The sequence below is a fragment of the Tachypleus tridentatus genome, chromosome 5 (genome assembly GCF_004210375.1).
Source record: "Tachypleus tridentatus isolate NWPU-2018 chromosome 5, ASM421037v1, whole genome shotgun sequence".
Taxonomy (NCBI): Eukaryota; Metazoa; Arthropoda; class Merostomata; order Xiphosura; family Limulidae; genus Tachypleus; species Tachypleus tridentatus.
In genome coordinates this window covers 18,746,311-18,766,672 of record NC_134829.1, presented here as the reverse complement: position 1 = coordinate 18,766,672, position 20,362 = coordinate 18,746,311, and the positions used below count along the sequence as shown (strand labels likewise).

The following is a 20,362-nucleotide window of genomic DNA, read 5'->3' as shown; positions in this document are numbered from 1 at the left end:
AATTGAGAGGAATTTGAAGAACGTCCCCAAGTCGGAGATTCTCGCTGGTCTCTCCACTCAAGGAGTTTCTGCAGTGAGGCGCATCTCCACTCGCAAAGATGGAGTTACACTGCCAACAAATACCCTCATTTTGACATTTACTTCATCACGTGCACCTGCCACCATCAAGGCAGGTTATCTCATTTGCAGGGTTCGGCCATACATTCCAAACCCTCTCTGATGTTTCCAATGTCAGAGATTTGGCCACTAAAAGACATCATGTCGTGGTTCCCTGACATGTGCTCGTTGTGGGGGCAAGGACTACGATGCATATGAATGTGACATGGACCCACATTGCATCAACTGCAATGGTTCTCACCCCCTCTTACTTTCGTTCTTGCCCAAAATGGTTGGAGGAAAAACAGGTGCAGGGTTTTAAAACGACACATGTTAGTTATCCTGAGGCTCGGAAATTGCTGCCCACCACTCCATCTCAGACATATGCTGCTGCACTTCATTCCACAACTACAGTGGAAGTGCAGACAGACCTCTTTGTGCCTCCAAGAGAATCGTTTCCAAAACAAATGAAAAGCCTTTTGACCTCCGTAGTTAAAAAGGTTGATGAATCGACTTCCACACCCATCTCTGTTCCTCCCATATGTTCCAATAAACCTCAAGATCCACGTCCTTCAATATCAAATACAGGCATTTCTTCTGATACATCTTTTTCTCCCGCCCCACGAGGCAAAACAATCATTCGTTCACGTCCTCAGTCACTAGAATCCCCTTCCAATAACAAAGACCTGCCCACTCGACCCAGGGCAGGATCCATGGAGGTTGATAGACCTCCTCCGACTAAGGACAGTAAGGAAAAAAGACGTGGTCGTAAACAGAAGGGTTCTCCAGCCACTTCACCTACCCGTTCTTAAAAATGGCCACCTTGATACAATGGAACTGTCGAGGTTTACGTTCTAATCTGGATGATATCAAAACACTGATTGCTTCATACCATCCTGTTTGTCTTTACCTACAAGAAACATTTCTCAAACCTGCTGATACAGTCTCCATTCGGAAGTTTTCTCTGTACAGAAATGACAGGCTGTGTGATGGACGAGTACATGGAGGGGTGGCACTATTGGTTGATCAGCATGTGCCCACCCTGTCTTTGTCACTCAACACACCCTTGGAGGCCGTAGCCATCCGTGTTTCCTTGGGTCATATCATCACTGTTTGTTCTCTCTACCTGTCCCCTGGAGAGACATATGAGCAATCAGACCTTGATGCTCTCGTTGAACAGTTGCCGTCTCCATTTCTAATCCTGGGGGATATTAATGAACATCATCCCCTCTGAGGAAGCGCTGTTATTGATGGGAGGGGTTGATCTGTAGAGCGTATGCTCTCTGATCACAATCTTTCTCTTTTTCGATACTGGTTCATCCACTTACTTTCATGCACCTAGTCAGTCCTTCACTGCTATTGATCTCTCGGTTTGCTCCCCTTCATTAATCTCCCATTTTTCATGGAGAGTTGACAGTAATTTACTAGGCAGTGATCATTTTCCTATCCTTTTGAGAGAGACTGGCCGTGGTTGATGCCACCATACCCGCGTGCCCCGGTGGAAGCTGGATCAGGCAGACTGGTCCACTTTCACTGCTCTCTCAGAACTTGATCCTGCCATCATAAATCAGCCATCAATATACGACTGTGTGGTAGCGGTAACTGGCTGTATTATACAAGCAGCTGCTCAGTGTATTCTTAAAACCTCGACAGGTTTTCCACAATATCCTCGTCCGTGGTGGAATCCTGCTTGCCACTTAGCACGGAAGAGTCAAAAACGGGCCTGGGATACTTTTCGTAGATATCCCACACTTTCAAACCATGTCGCTTTCCAACGGGCCCATGCACATTCTAGGTGGGTAAGACGTCAAAGCCAGAAGGAATCTTGGATTAAGTTCACAACTAGCATATCTTCTACCACCAGTTCCAAGATCATATGGGACAGGAATCGAAAGGTTAATGGGCACTACAATTCTGTCCCCCTCTCGATCTTACTCTCTGATGGTCAGGAGGTGGCTGATGTCTGGAGTATTGCTGATATTCTAGGTGAAAGCTTTTGCCGGGTATCTAGCACTTCTGCTTGTTCCTCCATTTTCTTGGCCATCAAGACTCGGGCAGAGTGTTCACCTTTTTCCTTTCGAACTGACTGTTTCTTTGACTATAATTGTCCCTTTACACTGGTGGAACTGAAAATGGCCCTTCATCGGTCTGCCAGTACATCTGTTGCACCAGATGATGTTCATTATGACATGCTGCACCATCTATCTCCTGCTTCTCTTGATGTCCTTCTGATAGTCTTTAACCGGATCTGGCAGGAGAATGTTTTTCCTGATGCCTGGCACCAGGCTATTATTTTACCTTTCTCTAAGCCAGGGAAAGATCCCAAGATTCCTTCAAATTACCGTCCAATTGCTTTGACGAGCTGCCTCTTTAAGACCTTAGAAAGGATGGTTAATGCTCGTCTTGTTTGGTTCCTCGAATCAAACAACCTCCATTCGCCCACCCAGTGTGGGTTCCGACGACAGCACTCCACCACAGACCACCTAATTCGTCTTGAAACATCTATCAGAGAAGCCTTTCTCAAACGCAGGTACGGTGTTTTGCGAGACCTCCATACATATGGGTTACGTGGCCATTTACCCATGTTTATTAAAAATTTTTTAATGAACAGGAGATTCCAAGTTCGTGTCGGTTCGACACTTTCCCGTTCTTTTGTACAGGAACTTGGAGTCCCTCAAGGCTGTGTTTTGAGTGTCACACTTTTCAGTATAAAGATAAATGCCATCACTGAACAACTCCCTCTCACTATTGCGAATGGGCTGTATGTCGACGACTTTCACATCTCATGTCAGTCGTCGAACATGAGATATATTGAGCGGAAACTACAAACTGCCCTCAATCGTGTACTGAAGTGGACTATGGCGAACGGCTTTAATTTCTCTCTCTCTAAAACCGTATGCATGCATTTTTGCCATCAACGGGGTATTCACCCTGATCCTGAACTTCATATCAGTGAAGTTTTGCTGCCAGTGGTCCCGGAGACCAAGTTTTTGGGGCTCATCTTTGATCGTAAGCTGATCTTTATACCACACTTAAAGCAGCTTCGGGTCAAATGCACAAAAGCACTGAACATCTTTTGTGTCCTCTCTTCTACCAGTTGGGAAGCAGATCGATGTTTGATGTTAAAGGTATATCGTGCTCTTATTCGATCAAAACTCGACTATGGATCAATGGTCTATGGCTCTGCCAGACCCTTGGCCTTAAAGATGCTGGACCCCATTCATCACCAAGGACTTCGACTCTGCACTGGGGCTTTCCGTACCTCTCCAATTCAAAGCTTATACGTTGAATCTCAGGAACCTTCTCTACACCTTCGCTGTTTGCAACTATCTTTACAATATACTTTGAAACTTCATTCCTTAACAAAGCATCCCACTTGGGGATGTGTTTTCCTTCCTCGGTGGGCTGTACTGTTTCAGAACAGACGATCTGTCATTGCTCCGTTTGGCCTTCGCATCCGGGTGCAATTGGATGAATTGGGTCTGTCCTTGGATAACATTGCAGCTTCCACCGGTCAGCCCATCCCACCATGGCTTATTACAGCCCACAAATGTGATCTTTCTTTCAGTCACCTAAAAAAGGCAGATACTCCAGATTGGAAGTACCATCTTTTATTCAATGAATATCTTTCAAACAATCATTCTGTTCCAATTTATACAGATGGTTCCAAATCAGGTAATTCAGTGGGCTCTGCTATGGTTTGCTGTGGTTCAGTAGTTGCATGCAGAATCCCCTCTACAGCTTCTGTGTTCACTGCTGAACTGTATGCCATATCTCTTGCCTTGGATCATATTGCAGCTGAGCAATACTCCAACTGCACTATTTATACTGATTCGCTTAGTTCTATACTGGCTCTGGAATCGCTTCACGTTGGCTCACATCCTGTTCTCGCTGATATTCAAAACCAACTGGCCCATTTCTCATTAACAGCTACTTCTCTCCAGTTTTTCTGGATACCAGGCCATGTTAGTATTTGCAGGAACGAGCTTGCAGACACGGCAGCTAAATCTATCTGCTCTGGCACTATCACCACTGTGCCTATTCCGTACATGGACTATGGTCTTGTCTTCAAGGCTCGGTTTCATGCCAGCTGGCAGTCCACTTGGGGTGAGGAACGCGATAACAAGCTTTTTAAAATGAGATCCTATATTGAAATTTGGCCGTCTAGCTTCCGTAAAGTACAGAAGGAGGAAGTTCTAACTTGACTACGCATTGGTCACAGATTTTTACCTCATTGTTTTCTTTCATCTGGAACTGATGCACCAATGTGTAGTTTGTGTGACACTCAACTCACTATCAGCCACATTTTACTTTCTTGCCATCATTACAATTCTCAACGACGACAATATTTTAAACATATTTTTTCCCAGGGTTTATCTGTAACATTGGACAGTGTTATTGGTGATGGTGACACTGTCCACCTTGATACCGTTTTTAGTTTTTTAATGGCCATTAATCTTTTTAATCTCATTTAAGTGTTGCATATTTATTCATTACACCTTTTTAATTGTGGTTCCTTTTTTACAGTTCTATTCTCTGTCGTTCAATTTGACATTGTAAAATGGCCAGAACATTAAATAACTCGACACCAGGACTGGAAAGGCCAACTTCAGGTGACTAATGCTGCTGTTTGAACTATCCGTTTGAACTACTCATTAGTCATTCTGGCGAGTTGTTATTACACTTTTGTTGCATGTTATTTAACACTTTTACTATTTTACCTTTTAGTACTGGCCATAATGACACATAACCCGGAACCAGGACTGGAAAGACCAACTACAGGTGACTGACGGTGGTTCTTATACTTACCTGTTAGTCTTTCTGGCGGGTTATGAACATTACCATTCTGCAACAGGTAGTCCTTTACAACTTTGTAGACTGGATGTCAACATTGGTTTTTATGCCATTTTCTGTTTTAATTGCTGTTTTGTTTTTATCTTCATTTACTTTTACAAATTTTACTCCATTTATTTGACTTTTATCTTTTTACTGGACATTTGGCAACACATTATTACAATTTTGATATGTGTCTTTTAAAACTTCTATTCTTTTACATTTTAATAATGGCTGCTCTGACACATAACCCGGAACCAGGACTGGAAAGGCCAACTTCAGGTGACTGATGGTGGTTCTTGAACTTACCTGTTAGTCTTCCTGGTGGGTTATGTTCATTACCATTTTGCTGGAGTAAGTACTTTACAACTTCTTTTACTCTGCTTTCTCTCTTAACGTTGTAGACTAGGTGTCAACATTGGTTTTATACTTTTTTGTTTTACCTTCATTTCATTTTATGTATTTTACTACATTTACTTTATTTTTATCTTTCTACCGGAGGTTTGGCGCAGATAGCCTAGCTGCTTTGTGCCATAAAACACTAAATCAAATCAAAGCTTTTCCAGATCAAATTTACTGTTGATCTTTAACTATTTTGTTTCCTTAAGGATCAGAAGGAGTAATATGTCTTGGCTGGGTTACACATTGGTCACAGTTTTTAAATTCATTTTTTATTTTTTCTGGGACTGATACATTAATGTGTGGCCTTTGTGCGTGATACTCCAGTCACAATAGCCTCTGTTTTACTCTTGTGGTGCCATTCATATTTTTTCCACAGGTTTATCTCTGATGCTGGAAAGTATCAGTGATGATGGTGACTCTGTCCACCTTTCTTGTGTTTAAAATATTTAAGGGCCATTGCACTTTTTAATTCTATCTAATATTTTACCTTCTTTTTGAACTTTTAGTTTTTACCTTCATTCATTTTTACATTTTATAACAATTTCACAGTTTTTTACCAGTTGTTGGCACAGGTAGCCTAGTTACTTTATGCCAATAAATGCCAAATACCAAAAAATCCTTGTCTTGTTCCCCTTCTTCTTACTGAAGTTTCTTTAGGTTGTCACAATTCCATTAATAAATGGTGGAGGTCACCTGTCATCATTCGTTACTTTTATCTCAATTTTTCAGCTATCACGAACTCCTGTTCTACTTCTTTTTGGATCTAAGCCTGTGGTAATTTGTCTGTTGTTTTGCACACAAGTGGTTACACCTTTCTTCTGACAGACGAGTTTCTCAAGTTCTTTTCCATTGACCTTCTCAGTCTTCATCCTGTTTCCTTTCCTCCTTCATCCAACCCCATACCTCTTCAATATCCCAAGAAGGTAGTGTCAGAATTATTCAACAAACAAGCTATAGAGAAAGTATTCAATCCTCCTTGGAGATTTTACTCTTACCTTTTGCAGTCTCCAGCAAGACTTGGGGACTGGTGTCTAGTTATCAACCTTACCTTAATCAATTTTTGGTTGCCCCACACTTTTATGAAAAATTTTTTTCCTCTTTTGGTTCATTTCACTGGAACTGTGGATGACAAGGTCGATGTTTCAGATCCATTCCTCCATATTCCTGTTGCCACATTCTTATGATGTTTCTTTCTCTTCTTCAATCAGGATTGTAATTTATAATTTTGAGCTCCTTACATCTTGAACCACATTATTGGGGCTTTTCCTTGCTGCCTTCTTCCTCGCTTTCACCCAAAATCTTGTTTATCTGGGACTCCAGTTATTTTCTCAATTTGCTAAGCTTGTTAGCTCTGAAACTGTTGGTTACGAAGATTTTCACTTATCCTATTCATACTGTATAAAAGGTTCTGTCACTTCTGGGAACCATAGTTTTACTGGAGGTTCTTATTCTGTTAAGTCATGTTCATATGTGCACCTTGCAATGATCCTTGCACAACCAATTGAATTACTCATGATTTACCTCTCTTCTGCTGGAGGACCTATCTGGACTAAACTGATAGCATCATGTGTCCTTCTGTGATTGAGAAGCATCTCTGAAGGACAAGCTTACATCAAGCACATGGATCTAGGATTAATTAATCCTTTGGGTGGATCACTTAGTTTAGATGTATTCAGACAACTCTTTGGTCATTTTGGATATCAACTGTCATGGAACACATGACACCGAACCCTATATTTTCAAACCCTTGAGTTTCTCTTTGTACTTGCTTCTTGCTTATCACATTCTCATTGCTGTAAACCTTGGTTTGGACCACTTCTCTTTAGTGGACCTTGTTCTTTTCACATAATGGTCTCTTCATCATCAAGTTTTCTGTTGGGAGTACTCTCTTTTAAGGAATTCACTAAATGATGCCTTTGATACCTTTCTCAACTCAAAGCTTTCTTTTGGTCTCCTGTTCTTCATCTCTCAGCCTAAACTGTTGATGTTGTCAGCCAAGATTGACCTTATTTTTTTCTCTGTTTTTTACTTCATAGCCTCTTTAGTCGATTTGAACTTGGTTGGCTCTTCTACTCCACCTAGCATTTTAATCCCCTCTTCCTCTGACTACAGTATCCTTTCTCTTGTTTCAACCTTACATGTCACTGTTTTGTGAAGGGATCTCTTTGTTTCAACTTCAAGTTTTAAATTTAATCAGTTGCTTATACAACCTCTGAACCAGGTCACGTCCATGATGACCTCTGACCAGTATAAGTTTCAAGTATTTCTGTCTGCCATCTTTGCTCCTAAGTCTAGTCCTACGATCATTTCACAAGTTAGCTTTGTTACTTGAATCCAATATTATGGTAGTACTATAATCTGTTTACCAGTACAGATCCAGTACAAGACACCTTATCTTTTAAGGGTTTATCTCTTGCTTGGATTTCTTTTCCTAAGCTCTTGTGGTGACTGCAGATGCTTCATCTGTCTTCTTTCTGAGTGGTTCCTCCAAACTTCTACTGCCTGGTCTATTGTCAATCACCAAGTAATAGAACAGTGCCTTCACACACATGGCCTCAACATCTCCCATGTAGTATGAATTATCTAACTTTATTCTTGCTGTGCAAAACTTTATCACTGTTTCTTCAAACAGTACACACAGGTCTATCTTATCAATCATATTTTCATCGGGTACTAGACTGGTTTTCACTGTTATGCCTCCCAGTATGTGGATTTGCAATACTAAAAAATGGGTTTAGATACCTGTGGTGGGGCAGAGCATAGATAGCTCATTGTGTAGCTTTATGCTTAGCTTCAAACAACAATTCACTGTTGTGTCCAGTGTCTTGTAGGACTTTCACTTTCTCATCCACAACATAGCCTTCACCTACTGATGTGTTGTGGTTTGGCACCTCTCAATGTTTGTCACTTTCTTCAATTACCATTGGTACTGTTGGTCCATTTTGTTGTCTTAAACTGACCATTAATCATGCACTGAGTAATTTTGATGATAGAAATTCCTTCTTGTGAAGAACCTGAGTTTTTTTGGGTTTTTTTCTTGTGGTAACAGTATCCATGGTAATAGTCACTCTTTTCATATTTCTTGCCAATACTGTTTTTGTAAGTAGCTTCAGCCACCTTATGTTGAGATTTCTGCTGTTACTTGTTGGTAATAGACTTGAACTCATTTGCATTGTGCCCTATTTTATAACAAATATAGCATCTCTTCTTTGTCCATTGAGTTCTGATCATTTTTGGTGATATCCTACTTCTGATCAGCTAACCTGGGTTTCATCTTTAACTGGTTATTCTTGAGCTTCTTAATTGTATTCCCTCCATGCACTTTCATATACTGTTCTGCCAGCTTATTCATCTCATCCTTTTTTGACTCTCACTCTTAGTAATAGACATGTAAGTTGAGCATGTAATCACGAACTATTCATATACTGGTAGATCTGCCAGTGTTTCAAAAGAATTTTTATACCTTGCTATATCAGTCCACCTTGTGAAGTTTTGCCATAAGTGTGCCACAAACTAAAATACTTCTCCATTGTAAGGTTTGACTTCTTTGAACTTCAAATAAAAACATTCCTCAGTGACTTAATAGTGTTTTGGCAAGGCTACTTTTAAATTGTCATAATCCATGACATCTTTTGATGCCTTTTCTTGTGAGAAGTGGGGCTGGGACAGAATACCCAATTATCTTTGTCCCAGTTCAGACTTTGTGTGAATCTTTCATATTTCTCCAAGATAACATGCATGTCGTCTTGTAGTTCATCAGATTTAGGCAGATGGGTGAGCTCTGTGATCTGTTTGTACTCTAGTTCTGGTCTCCTTTTTTCATTCAGTCTTTCTTCCTCTCTTCTCTTAATCTTGTTGTTTAACAGACTGTCATCTTTAACCCTAGAACAATGAACTACTAGTTTTGTAAGAAGACTACGTAACTCTCCTGAATGTTCTTTACAAAAGTGAAACTAATGGATTGTTTTACATTTAGCATTAAACATCCCTAAAAATATAGTTTCAGAAAATATTTAATTTTGATTTTTTATAATATTTCTAATAAAAAATGTATTTAACGTAATTATGTGCATACTAAATCTGAATAGTTTGCATGCAAGATGATTTTCATTTTGTGTATAAAAGTATTATTTATTATCTTAGTTTCGCATTTCATTAGCATAACTTCTAGATCCTCCTAAAGGAATAGCAAAAAATTTTAAAGGTAAATGTTAATTTTCCATTTTCTCTGCTATATCACTAGCTCCAGTCATTGTTATTAATGTACAATGCAATGAGATGTTAAAATTAAGAAATGGAAATACATACAGATGTTTTTGCGCTTTACAGAAATCTGCTGAAATGTGTTTTTCAAATATGTTTATTTTCACATCTTGAAGATTTTGCTTTGTATATTTTTAATTCTCTTTTCTCATTGTTTGTCTTTTACTATTTATGCCAATACTCTTTCACAATTCATGCTACAACAAGTTAAACAGCTGAAAATAATTAAATCTTTCAAATATACATTTTAAAACACAAGTAATACATAATTAGAATATAAATGCAACACCTAAATGTAATCTGTATATCAAACTAATACATATAAGGCAAGAAACACTTGCCAAGTGCTACATATACTATGAGAGAACAGTGGATTTAGCTTAATTTCATTCTGTTTGAAAATGAAAGTGTGCATGTACATTTAGCATCACAGTTATAACATTCAAGAGCACAAACTGCTCTTTCTGTTGGTTGTAAACGTGCTAATAAACTTCAAACTGTCACATAGCAACACAGCACAGCTTAGCAAGTGGGTTTTGTTGATATGCAACTAAGAAAGCATTTACAACAGTTAACTGGGGGGAGAAATTCTTCAAGGGCTTAAAAAAATAATGTGAAACGTATATTGTATACTTTGTCCAGCTACAGAAACTGTCTGCATTACAAACGTAATTTTTTCTGTACTAGCTCTTAAGGATGGTAAAATTTGCAGTTTTAATTTTAACTTGGTAACATGCACAGAAGGGGGTTTTAAAATGATGTCATTCTTATAGTTACTATAAGCTGCTCACCTCTCTCTGTTCATTTATTAAAATCAATGTTCATAGTTATATAGCATGATTATAATCTGTACACAATTTTCTACCATAACTGGTGTGCATGTAGGCCTACTTTTGCTATCATTCACTTTTACCCACATTTAACACTGTATAATCATGGCTGACTTGCCAATATCAGTTTCATAGAGGTCAAAATTTTTTAAAGTATATGTCTGTGACGTGTTGGCAATAAATTTCAACAACAGACAGCATGCAGTCTACTTGTTTTAAAATAATATATTTAAAACAAGTTATGAGTATCTACAAAACTTCATTACACTGTTAGTTATCATAGATGTACCCAGAGCTTTAAATAAGTCTTTTTTTTCATTAAAGGTTCAAACATGGAGATTTAATTACAAGACATATTGTTATCCTTTCTCTTTTATTAGAATACAAACAGTGATTCTCACTTCAGAAATTGCTCATTACTGTTAAACTGATACTAGTTTAACTTTCACTAACTTTCTTACTTGCACTGTTTTGGTTGCCTAAAAATGAGGACTAGAAGTTTCTGCTAACTGCAAGACATCATGATGCAATAATACTTGCATAAAATGAAAAAAATTCAGAATGCTCAAATAACACAATGTCAAATCACAACAATTTTACTACACAACAAATAATTCTTAAGCAGTAACGTAGTCACACTGTCCAGAACTTTTGCTTAAAAATATCTTACTTTAATGCTTGCATAATATTAACTAAATAATACTCTTGTATTAAACTTAACATGAACAGTTATGTGTATCTAATGGCATATCTCTAAATGATGATGTAACTTCTGGCATTTGGACACCAGATAGAAGTTCACTTCAAATCAACATGCTTGAACTCCTGATTGTTTGTTGAACATATTCCCATTACCAATTTCATTTGGTGAACCATTTGATTGTGATTTACCCCAACAATTTAATGGTTGTTTCTAACATCAACCTCCAAGAGGGCACCTGTTTTAGGACTCTTTGCTTACAAATGTTGAACCTCCTTTTCTGAGTTGATTCCAGTCAAGCTCATCTTGTCACTTGCCATATGCTAGAAGGTATAAACTTTGTGGCACACTGTCTCTCTCAGCTGGATCATGTTCTGTGCAGAGTGTGGTTCCTCATAAATGCCTTTGCAACTCCTTTTAACTTCAAGCTTCCCTTATTCTGGTTACCAGTTCTTTATCTTTTCAATGTGGCTATCATCAGTTTTGTTAACCAGGAATACTCTAATCTTACTCTATATGCCTACTCTACTTTTCAGTTAATTCCTCAAGTCTTTGTCTTGATACATGACACTCCTTGTGAAACCCTATTGGTGACACTTTTGGCCAGCTCAACCATGATTTCCTTTACATCTTTGTTTAATGCTCAGGCTTCTCTTCATTTCTCAGTGTGTTCCTTCTGTTGCTTCAATCTCACTGATCTCCTTTTAAGCCAGGGGTATCATCTTTACATACTAGCATGTAGAATTTGTCCTTTTCATCACACTTCAGTCTGGACTCTGACCACATAGCCCCCTTCTTCTCAATTCCTGCCAACTTTCCTCTTTGTCTATCATAGTAAGTGTCAGATTTTTGTAAATCTCCATTTGCTACTTGCTTCTTCTTGGTCATTCTGCTGTCTGCCCTTTTTGCTGAACTGTTTCACTGTGGTATGCTGGTTTCTGTTATTGCTGGCTAGTCAATGCACACTTCACCAAAACATTGTGTAGCAACTCTATTTGTCTGTTGGAGAAGCTCATTATAATGAAGTGCAAAGATGCACATTTAGTGGCTATGTAACTTCAATAAAGTGTACTGAACCTCTAGTGTATAAGGCATGATCAGATCTGTATTTATTATCTAATTAAAGTGATTTTTATTCTCTTTTGTTGTTTTTTTATAATTACTTTAATTAATTTCTCTGTCATATGTTTAATTAACAAGTGCCTTGAATAATAACTTTCTCTTAGTGTTTCATTATAGTTGAAGACCTGTATTAATTTTTATATTGAACCGTTAATGTTACTTTGTTCTGTTTTTTTTAATGTATTAATGTTTATTTTTACTAAAAAGACTGATTGTTAACTTGGTTGTATAGGTGACTGTTAAGATTTACTTTACTTGAGTCAATTGCAGTGTTTTAGTTGGTTACAGTTGAGTGATCTTGAAATACTAATGTATTGTGTATAATTGTACATATCATACAAGTGCACATAAAGCTAAACTATGATTACTGTTTTATACAATGTACGCCTTTGTGTTAATGGAAACAAATGGTCATTTTACAATGTTTTCAGCATGGCGGCCTGTGTAGGCTCGCTGGATGCACTAATTTCCTTTAAGAGTCATTTTTTCACACAGACGGCATCATTAGCTGTGTTTTGCAGTGCGATCGATCTATTTTTGGGATATGTGATGAAATTTTGAGGAATATTACATCATTCGAAATTGCATTAGAAGGGCAAGGAGACCAATTAAAAAACAACTTTTTACCAACTCAATGAAGAAAAAACAGTATCAATGGGGTCTGAAATACAAGAACAATGGAGGAAGGTGTTATTCAGTGATGAGACTCATTTCTTTGTACAGGGTCAAAGAAGTCTGCATGTTCGCAGATCTCCAGGTGAGAAACTGAGAATCTCACATCAATCAGTTCGTAAAACATCCCTTGAAGAAGATGTTTTGGGGCTTTTTCATCTGCTATGGCATCGGAGGCTTACATATCATAGAAGGTATGATGCGAGGACCACAGTACATGGAAGTTTTAAGAGAAAAGTCATTCCAGAATTGAAAGAGATTTCTAGATGGATCTGGCATTTTTCAGTAAGATCTGGCTCCATGTCACACATCAAAACTTGTGAAGAATTTTATGACTACAATGCGAATAAAGGTGCTGGAATGGCCTGGAAACTCTCCAGACTTAAATCCTATTGAAAATCTTTGGGCAATTTGTAAAGAAAGACTTTGGGGAAAAGACTACTACAGAAGATAAGCTAATTGAGGCCATAATTTTGGTGTGGTACTGCAATCCAAAAATTAGTAAAGATTGCAGTCAACTCATATACTCAATGCCAAAGTGGATTAATGATTTTCTGAAAAATAAAGGTGGTCATATCATGTATTAATTTGTGAGTAATTTTTGGATTATCTGAAATAAAATGCAAAAAATTGAAAAAATCATAATTTTCCATCTTGTTTCAATTAATTTGCACAAGGGTGTATGTGAATGTTTGTTTTTTTCTTTTGTTTTTTCATTTATGAACTTTACCTGTAAAATAAAAAGGTTTTCAATCAGATATAAACTATTAGTTACAATGGTGTCATCTGGAACTTGTACTTGAGTAAGGATGCACATTATGCTAATATAATATGTAGGTAAACAACAATTTATAAACATGAAGAAAAGTTTTATTGATGGTGGTACAACCACATATTTTAATAAAGCTCTTTCTTTTGCTTATAAATTATTATTTGGCTACTTTCATGGAACTTGTGATTGGTACAATTTCTGACTCAATTGTACTCATTAACCATTTGTTGATTTTTGTTTTTTTACTCATTAATCAACATATATTTGCAAGTTACTTGATGGGGCTGGGCAGTTAGTGGGATTTGATAATTAATTTTTGGTTCAGTACTGGATTTTAGTCTGTTAATTGTTTTTTTGAGAATTTAAATCAATTTGCAAAAAATTATATTCAGTTAATAAAGTAAAAAATTTAAATGTTTGTTGCATTTAGTTGTTTATCCTTCAATATCTTGATAAGATTAAATTATCATTGCAATAGAAAGACAATTTTAAATTTACAATTTTTAAGTTTAATTAGACAACACCTCTGTTAGTGATCAAAGATATCAGAAATCACTTATGAAGGAAAATGTTATTGCAAATAAATGTGCTACTTATAATCATTGTCTTTAAAATAATCTATTCAAAGGCTGTTAGTAGCAAATATTAGAAAGATCAAAATTCATGATCTGTCTTTACCATCCTTGTGTCAGTTACATATTATTCTGTTCTTTTGCTTCATATTGTTTTAATTTTCACCAAGATAGTGAACTCTGAATTTTCAAATGTCCATCTCATTCTGAATAAAAAAGCTGCATGAGTTTTAACTTTCAACCAATAATAAACTCAGTATATATGTCTTTATACCTTTTATCATCAATAATACAGTTAAACATAAAACAGTTTAACAATTTTAGTGTGCATACTTGCTTGTTAGAATTTACTTTGAGCATAAAGACCAGTAAATGGCTTTGGAAAATTGATCTGCAATATAAAAATTACATATAAGGGTTGATTGACCCTTTCTCATCAGGCTTGGTATAATATACATGAGTTTGTCTACACATTTGCACACATTAGGTAGTTACACAATAACTTTTGATACAGCATGTGCATCTTTGTTTTTTATGAAATATTTCAACTGAAGATTTGTTTGTGAATAGAGTCTATTTTAATACTAGCCTGAGTGCAAAGTGATATTATGATTAAAAAATTCTTTATCTCAAATATTATTTTTGTAATCTCTGCAATCTCCTAAATACATTTCAAACATTTGTTTCCAGTAAGACTATATTTTATTTTCTCTACCTGCTTGGATTCTGTCACTTAATCAACCTTGTATCCCTCATAAAAAAATTAGGAAATAAATGTCAAGGTTTTTCGTGATAAAATGACTGTTATAACATGAAAATAAAAATGTTTAAGTCTTTTAATGCTATACTTAAATGCACATATTTTTTTATTATATTGACCTTCCAGTTATGCCCACCCAGTATTACAAAACTTGCATTGTCAAGGTGCATGTGCAATCTGGTAATGTACATAAAAACAGACCTTTAATCTTCCCTGTCTTGATTGTGTTTTACTGGACAAGTATTTTGTAATATAGACATATTTCAAGTATCACACATAATATATATATCTATTACTACTGCTTAGGGGGACATTCTTAGCTGTTGAACATGTCTAGTACTGTAGTAAGAGTGTATATATAAGGTACAGTTTCAAAAAAATGTAAAGAGTTGAATTTGTCCATCACGTTTGATTCAGTATATAAGTCATATCTCAGCAAAATAAAAAGATACGAGGTTTTTATTTTATGTTATAGCTTGTCACTATTAGTAATTTGAGTTCCTAATTTGTATGAACTTTTAGATGAAGTATTTTAAACAGTGTTGCATTCAACATACCACCTGACTCCCTAAAATCTATATTTAGGTGTGTTCTTTTAATAATTACTTTTAAATTAAGAAATTAACTTGTATAATATTAACATTTGAACAATAATGTACAATTTGGTTTCAAACTTATTGACATAAATTTGAACACTAACCCATTGTGAAACGGTTAATAGATATTCTGTGACTGATTAATTTGCACTTTTGAATTGATAAATCAGTAATGACATTTTTACTGATTTCTCTATTAGTGGGTAGTTGGATGGTAATAAAAGGCTGATTAGTCAGTAACAGTGCACAACAATTTTTTTTAAAAGTTTTGCTTCCTGAAAAGTTTTTGCTGATTGTGACAGGTATCTGGTGGGTATGCAGAAATATAGTTTTGGTTTTCCTTCATCAGGTAGGAACTCTGAGAAATACAGTTAACTATTTACCAGCAATAACTTGTTTAATTGTATTTATGTTTCTAATATGCTATTAAGTTCAACATAATTAAAAGTGTTTTGCTCCTGATTTTCGTTTGTATTCAATGTCCGGTGCATCACGTTGCAGTGTCCAACAGTAGTCAGCAAACATTGACGGATTCCAGTTGCCCTGATATTGTTATTCCATTGTAACAATGTTCTGGTGAAAGTGAAGATTTTGATGCAATGGTACATGATGGGCAAATTTAGATGTGATTTTCTTGATCAGCAGCCAAAAATCTATAAGGAACACCCAACAGTGTTCAAGAAGCAAAAACTTTGTTGTGCAGAGTAATCAGCCAATTCCTTTATAGGCACATCTCTATTATCTTTCCAAATGCAATCTGAATTTGATTGAAAATATACAGTACTGCTATAATTGATAATTGGATGTGGAATTATCAGTATTTTTCTTCAGCTTAATCATCTTGGTATAAATCTTTTTATTAGAAAATGAATTATTTTAAATTATTGTGCAATAGAAGTTTTATTTAATCTTATTCTTTTTTTAGTCGTGATGAAAAATTATCTGTGTCAAAGAAAGCAGTGAAGAAGCAAGCTAAGGAAGTGGAGAAAGCAGCTAAAAAGGCTGAACGACAAGCACAAAATGTCTGTATTTGTATAAAATAAGTAAAAATACTTAGCATACACTAGTGTATAAAATAAGTAAAAATACTTAGCATACACTAGTGTATAAAATAAGTAAAAATACTTAGCATACACTAGTGTATAAAATAAGTAAAAATACTTAGCATACACTAGTGTTAGCCAAACTTTTTTCCCTAATTATTTAGCAAACAATAAGGGCTCATGCTTCTTTCTAATAATTTTAGACCATTAAGATATTCTACTAAAATAAAAATTTTAAGGCAGTAATTTTCAACTGCAGATTTTAATAGTGCTTTCAGAAGCCAGGCACCCAAGATTTTGCAGAACTTAATTTTTCAAGTCATTCCAGATCTTTTTTTATTGGCTAAAACTTTTACCAAAACCTAAATAGACAAAAGCAGCAAATTACTGCACCATTTATGGAAACTGGATCTACAGCTGGCCACAAAACAGATATTGACATAATATCAGCATTTAGTAACTTTACTGATCTTGTATTGATAAAGCAATGCTAATACAGGAAAGAAGAAAATGGCTTGTAAGTGTAAAATGCATATATGTAGTACATGTGGTAAATACCCTTGATGTCAGTATGGATGTAATGGTTTAGACCCAGGGGTCAAAATGGCATGAAAAACAAGTGGGAAACAGTTGCAGAGTAAATTAAAGGCACAAAGAAAGAAAAGTAGAAGGACTGATTAATGCTATTTCATTGAAAATTGATGAAGATGAAATGTCTAACAATACTTCTAAGGATCCCTTGAATTTTGTGACATCAAAAAATGATGCAGATCAACAAAGAACTCAAATACAAAAGCAAAGAGTTCAAAGAATTATTGTAATATTCCAACAAGGCATGAGAACAATGTCTATTCAGTGTGGTAGTTCTTTGGTATTAATTTACAGTACTTCCTAAATTAAGAAGTTTGACAGAAGACATCAAGTTGCAGTGCTCTTGACAAGAACAATTGATTTCTGGCATTCTGCATGATTGTATTAAAAATTCTATGTACCTTGTTTCTCCCAGGAGTTCTGGATAATCTTGATTGGAAATGATATTTGGAAGAAATCTGATGATACAAAATTGTCATCAACTGCCAATGATATGCAATGAGCTCTGCCAGAGAAATATATTCAGATAAAAGCTATATATACACACTGCTTTGTTAGTCAATGACATTCAAAGAAGTGAAGATCTGATTATTGGAGAATAAGCTATTGAAACAGTTAGATGGCACTTGTCAATTAGCCTGTGCTTCAACTAGAACCTACAGTGTGATCTGTTCAATGTTACTGTAACTGAGCTACACTAAATGTGGTAAAGTACCCTTGAACAAGGTGATAATTATCTCAATGATGCCAAGGTCAAAGCCTTCACATCTACTCAGCAAACAAAGAACAACAACAGAGACAAATAGCTAAGAACACAATAAACTATGGCTGAGTAGGTAAGTCAAAACCACAACACTACATTAACATCTTAAGTGTGCTACTGTGCACTGTAGGAGTCAAAAACTTATGATAATATCATGACACCAACAATTTTTTTCCAAAACTATGTGTTGAATTTTATTCAACCAGAAAACACTAAACGTAGTTTTAGTTCATTCCTGAATGATGTTATATATTAAGATCTTCCACACAACCCAAATTCTAGGTTTCTGGCCAGAGGAAGTACTGTTAAAATATTTTATTTCAGTGACAGTACATAATTACAGAAACCAATATTTATTGTAAAATGTTTAATAAAAGTACTACAAGTGGTGTCAAAAGAGAAATGCTCAATGAATGGACAAGAAACATTTGGGGTAGGCATTGGTTGCTACAAAAACACCCACACAATGATTTTTTGCTCAGATGTGTTGAAAGGAAAACCCATAATTCCTAGGGTTTAAGTTTAATAAATATAACTTTGAAACCTTCAAAAATGTTTTATTGCCCTGTGAATTTTAAAAATCCCACTAGGGGGTATTATGTTCCTGGTTTGGAAAAACTGATGTAAACCAATTGACAAATAAATGAAAGCTATTATTGAAACTTGTTGGGATCTTTTAATTAGAAAGATAGTAATACATTTTTGTTATTAATTACCAAAGGCAAGTGCTAAAGTAATTGAGTGGAGTGTTTTACTAGTTATCATACCTATGCTATCTCTTTTTATGTGTATGTATTACATCAATGATTTTCTCAAGCATCCAAGTTGTTTCAGAATTACAAAAATTCAAATTTGTAAATTTGCATTGCTCAGTAGTTACCTGCAGTTTTCTATTTTGAACCAACCATTAAGACTTTTGAAATATTTTTGAATAAAATGAAATTCTGTAATATCAGCTCTCCTAAGCATTATAACAGCATTATTATATTTGCAAATAATACTGTCCACTAAGTTATCCAAATTATTGACATAAGTTAGGAACAACAGTCCTAAAACAGATACCTTATTGGAAAAAATTCCACTGTGCCACTGCTGTATTTGAAATGAAGTTTTTTATTTTTCTTGCAAATCTCAATTATCCAGTGAATTTGTTTAACAGCAGGTATCTTATCAAATGCTTTCAAGTTTATGATACACTATAAACAGAAATGACCTCAATTTTATGATTTACTCATAATAAATTTTAATGCCTTTCCCATCAGAGTGATAGTCTACCATACTATTTTTGTTTCTTTCTTAATTCTTTCCTTAAAAGGGAGGGGTGGGCATTTGCAGGCTTTTGACTATAAAGAAGTTTTTTCTTTCATTTAGTTAAAAAAAAAAACACCTCCTGAAATTAAGTTAAAGACAATATTCAAGGTTTTACTGTGAAGTTAATCAGGGTTACTAGTTTTAATCTCAAAATATTTTGTATTGTATCTTATTATTCATGGATATTTCTGTATGAAACCTGGAAATATTTCCTGGTAAAATATGTTATTTTTATTATTCTTGAAGTTAATTAAGGAAGGTGTGAATACTTTAGAAGAAGATTATTCTGTTGGACAGTATGGAAAGTTGCCAATGAATCAGTCTCAAAAGAAGATAATAAAATATCTTGTAGATGTTAAAGAACTTGATTTGAAATTTGCTGATAAGAAGGTGTGGGTACGTGGACGTCTTCATACTAGTCGAGCAAAAGGTGAGATTTTAGCATTAATATTTCACACAAATTATGAAATACTGATGTTGTACAAAGCTATGTTGTACTTCCTAGAATTGTCTGCAGCTGTTTGAATTACTTCTCTTATAATCATGATGGACTAAGATTATGAATTTCATAACTTGAAATAAAATATTTAGTACTTGATGGTAAAGTTGCTTAAACCACATTTTAGGCCCATATTGAAAGCAAATGGGACATACACAATTGTAGAATCTAATACATAAATAAAATAGTATAAGGAAATTATAATATCAGACATTAATGTGCATTGTGAGCATTATAAATTCTGAAGTTGTAAGATTAGTGTGCTGTTGACATGCAGTATGGAAGGATAGTTTGTGTTCAGAAGTTTTTGTTTGAAATAGAGCTAAGACAGAAGGTTTATAGAAATGGTTAAACAACTTTTCTTAAGTTTTAATTTTAAATAATTAGATTGTTCATTTGATACAAGCATGTATTCAAATGGTGCCTTGTTAATCTTTAATTACTTCTGTTATAAATGATGGCACAACAGCAGATAACTTTATAGTGGTGTTTTCAACTCAGTTAAAATGTCAAAGGTTTTATGGATTGTATGATTTA

General features: G+C 35.4%; 1 protein-coding gene across 3 annotated transcripts in view; it reads left to right on the top strand.

Moving 5' to 3' along the window:
• AspRS (aspartyl-tRNA synthetase) overlaps positions 1–20,362 on the top strand; it is an 87,776-nt gene that overhangs the window by 15,603 nt on the left and 51,811 nt on the right. For all 3 annotated transcript variants that reach the window (XM_076501508.1, XM_076501507.1, XM_076501506.1), the window contains 2 exons: positions 16,544–16,640; positions 19,573–19,756. In XM_076501508.1, coding sequence (XP_076357623.1) covers positions 16,544–16,640; positions 19,573–19,756 — 281 coding nt within the window. The remainder of the gene's footprint in view (positions 1–16,543; positions 16,641–19,572; positions 19,757–20,362) is intronic.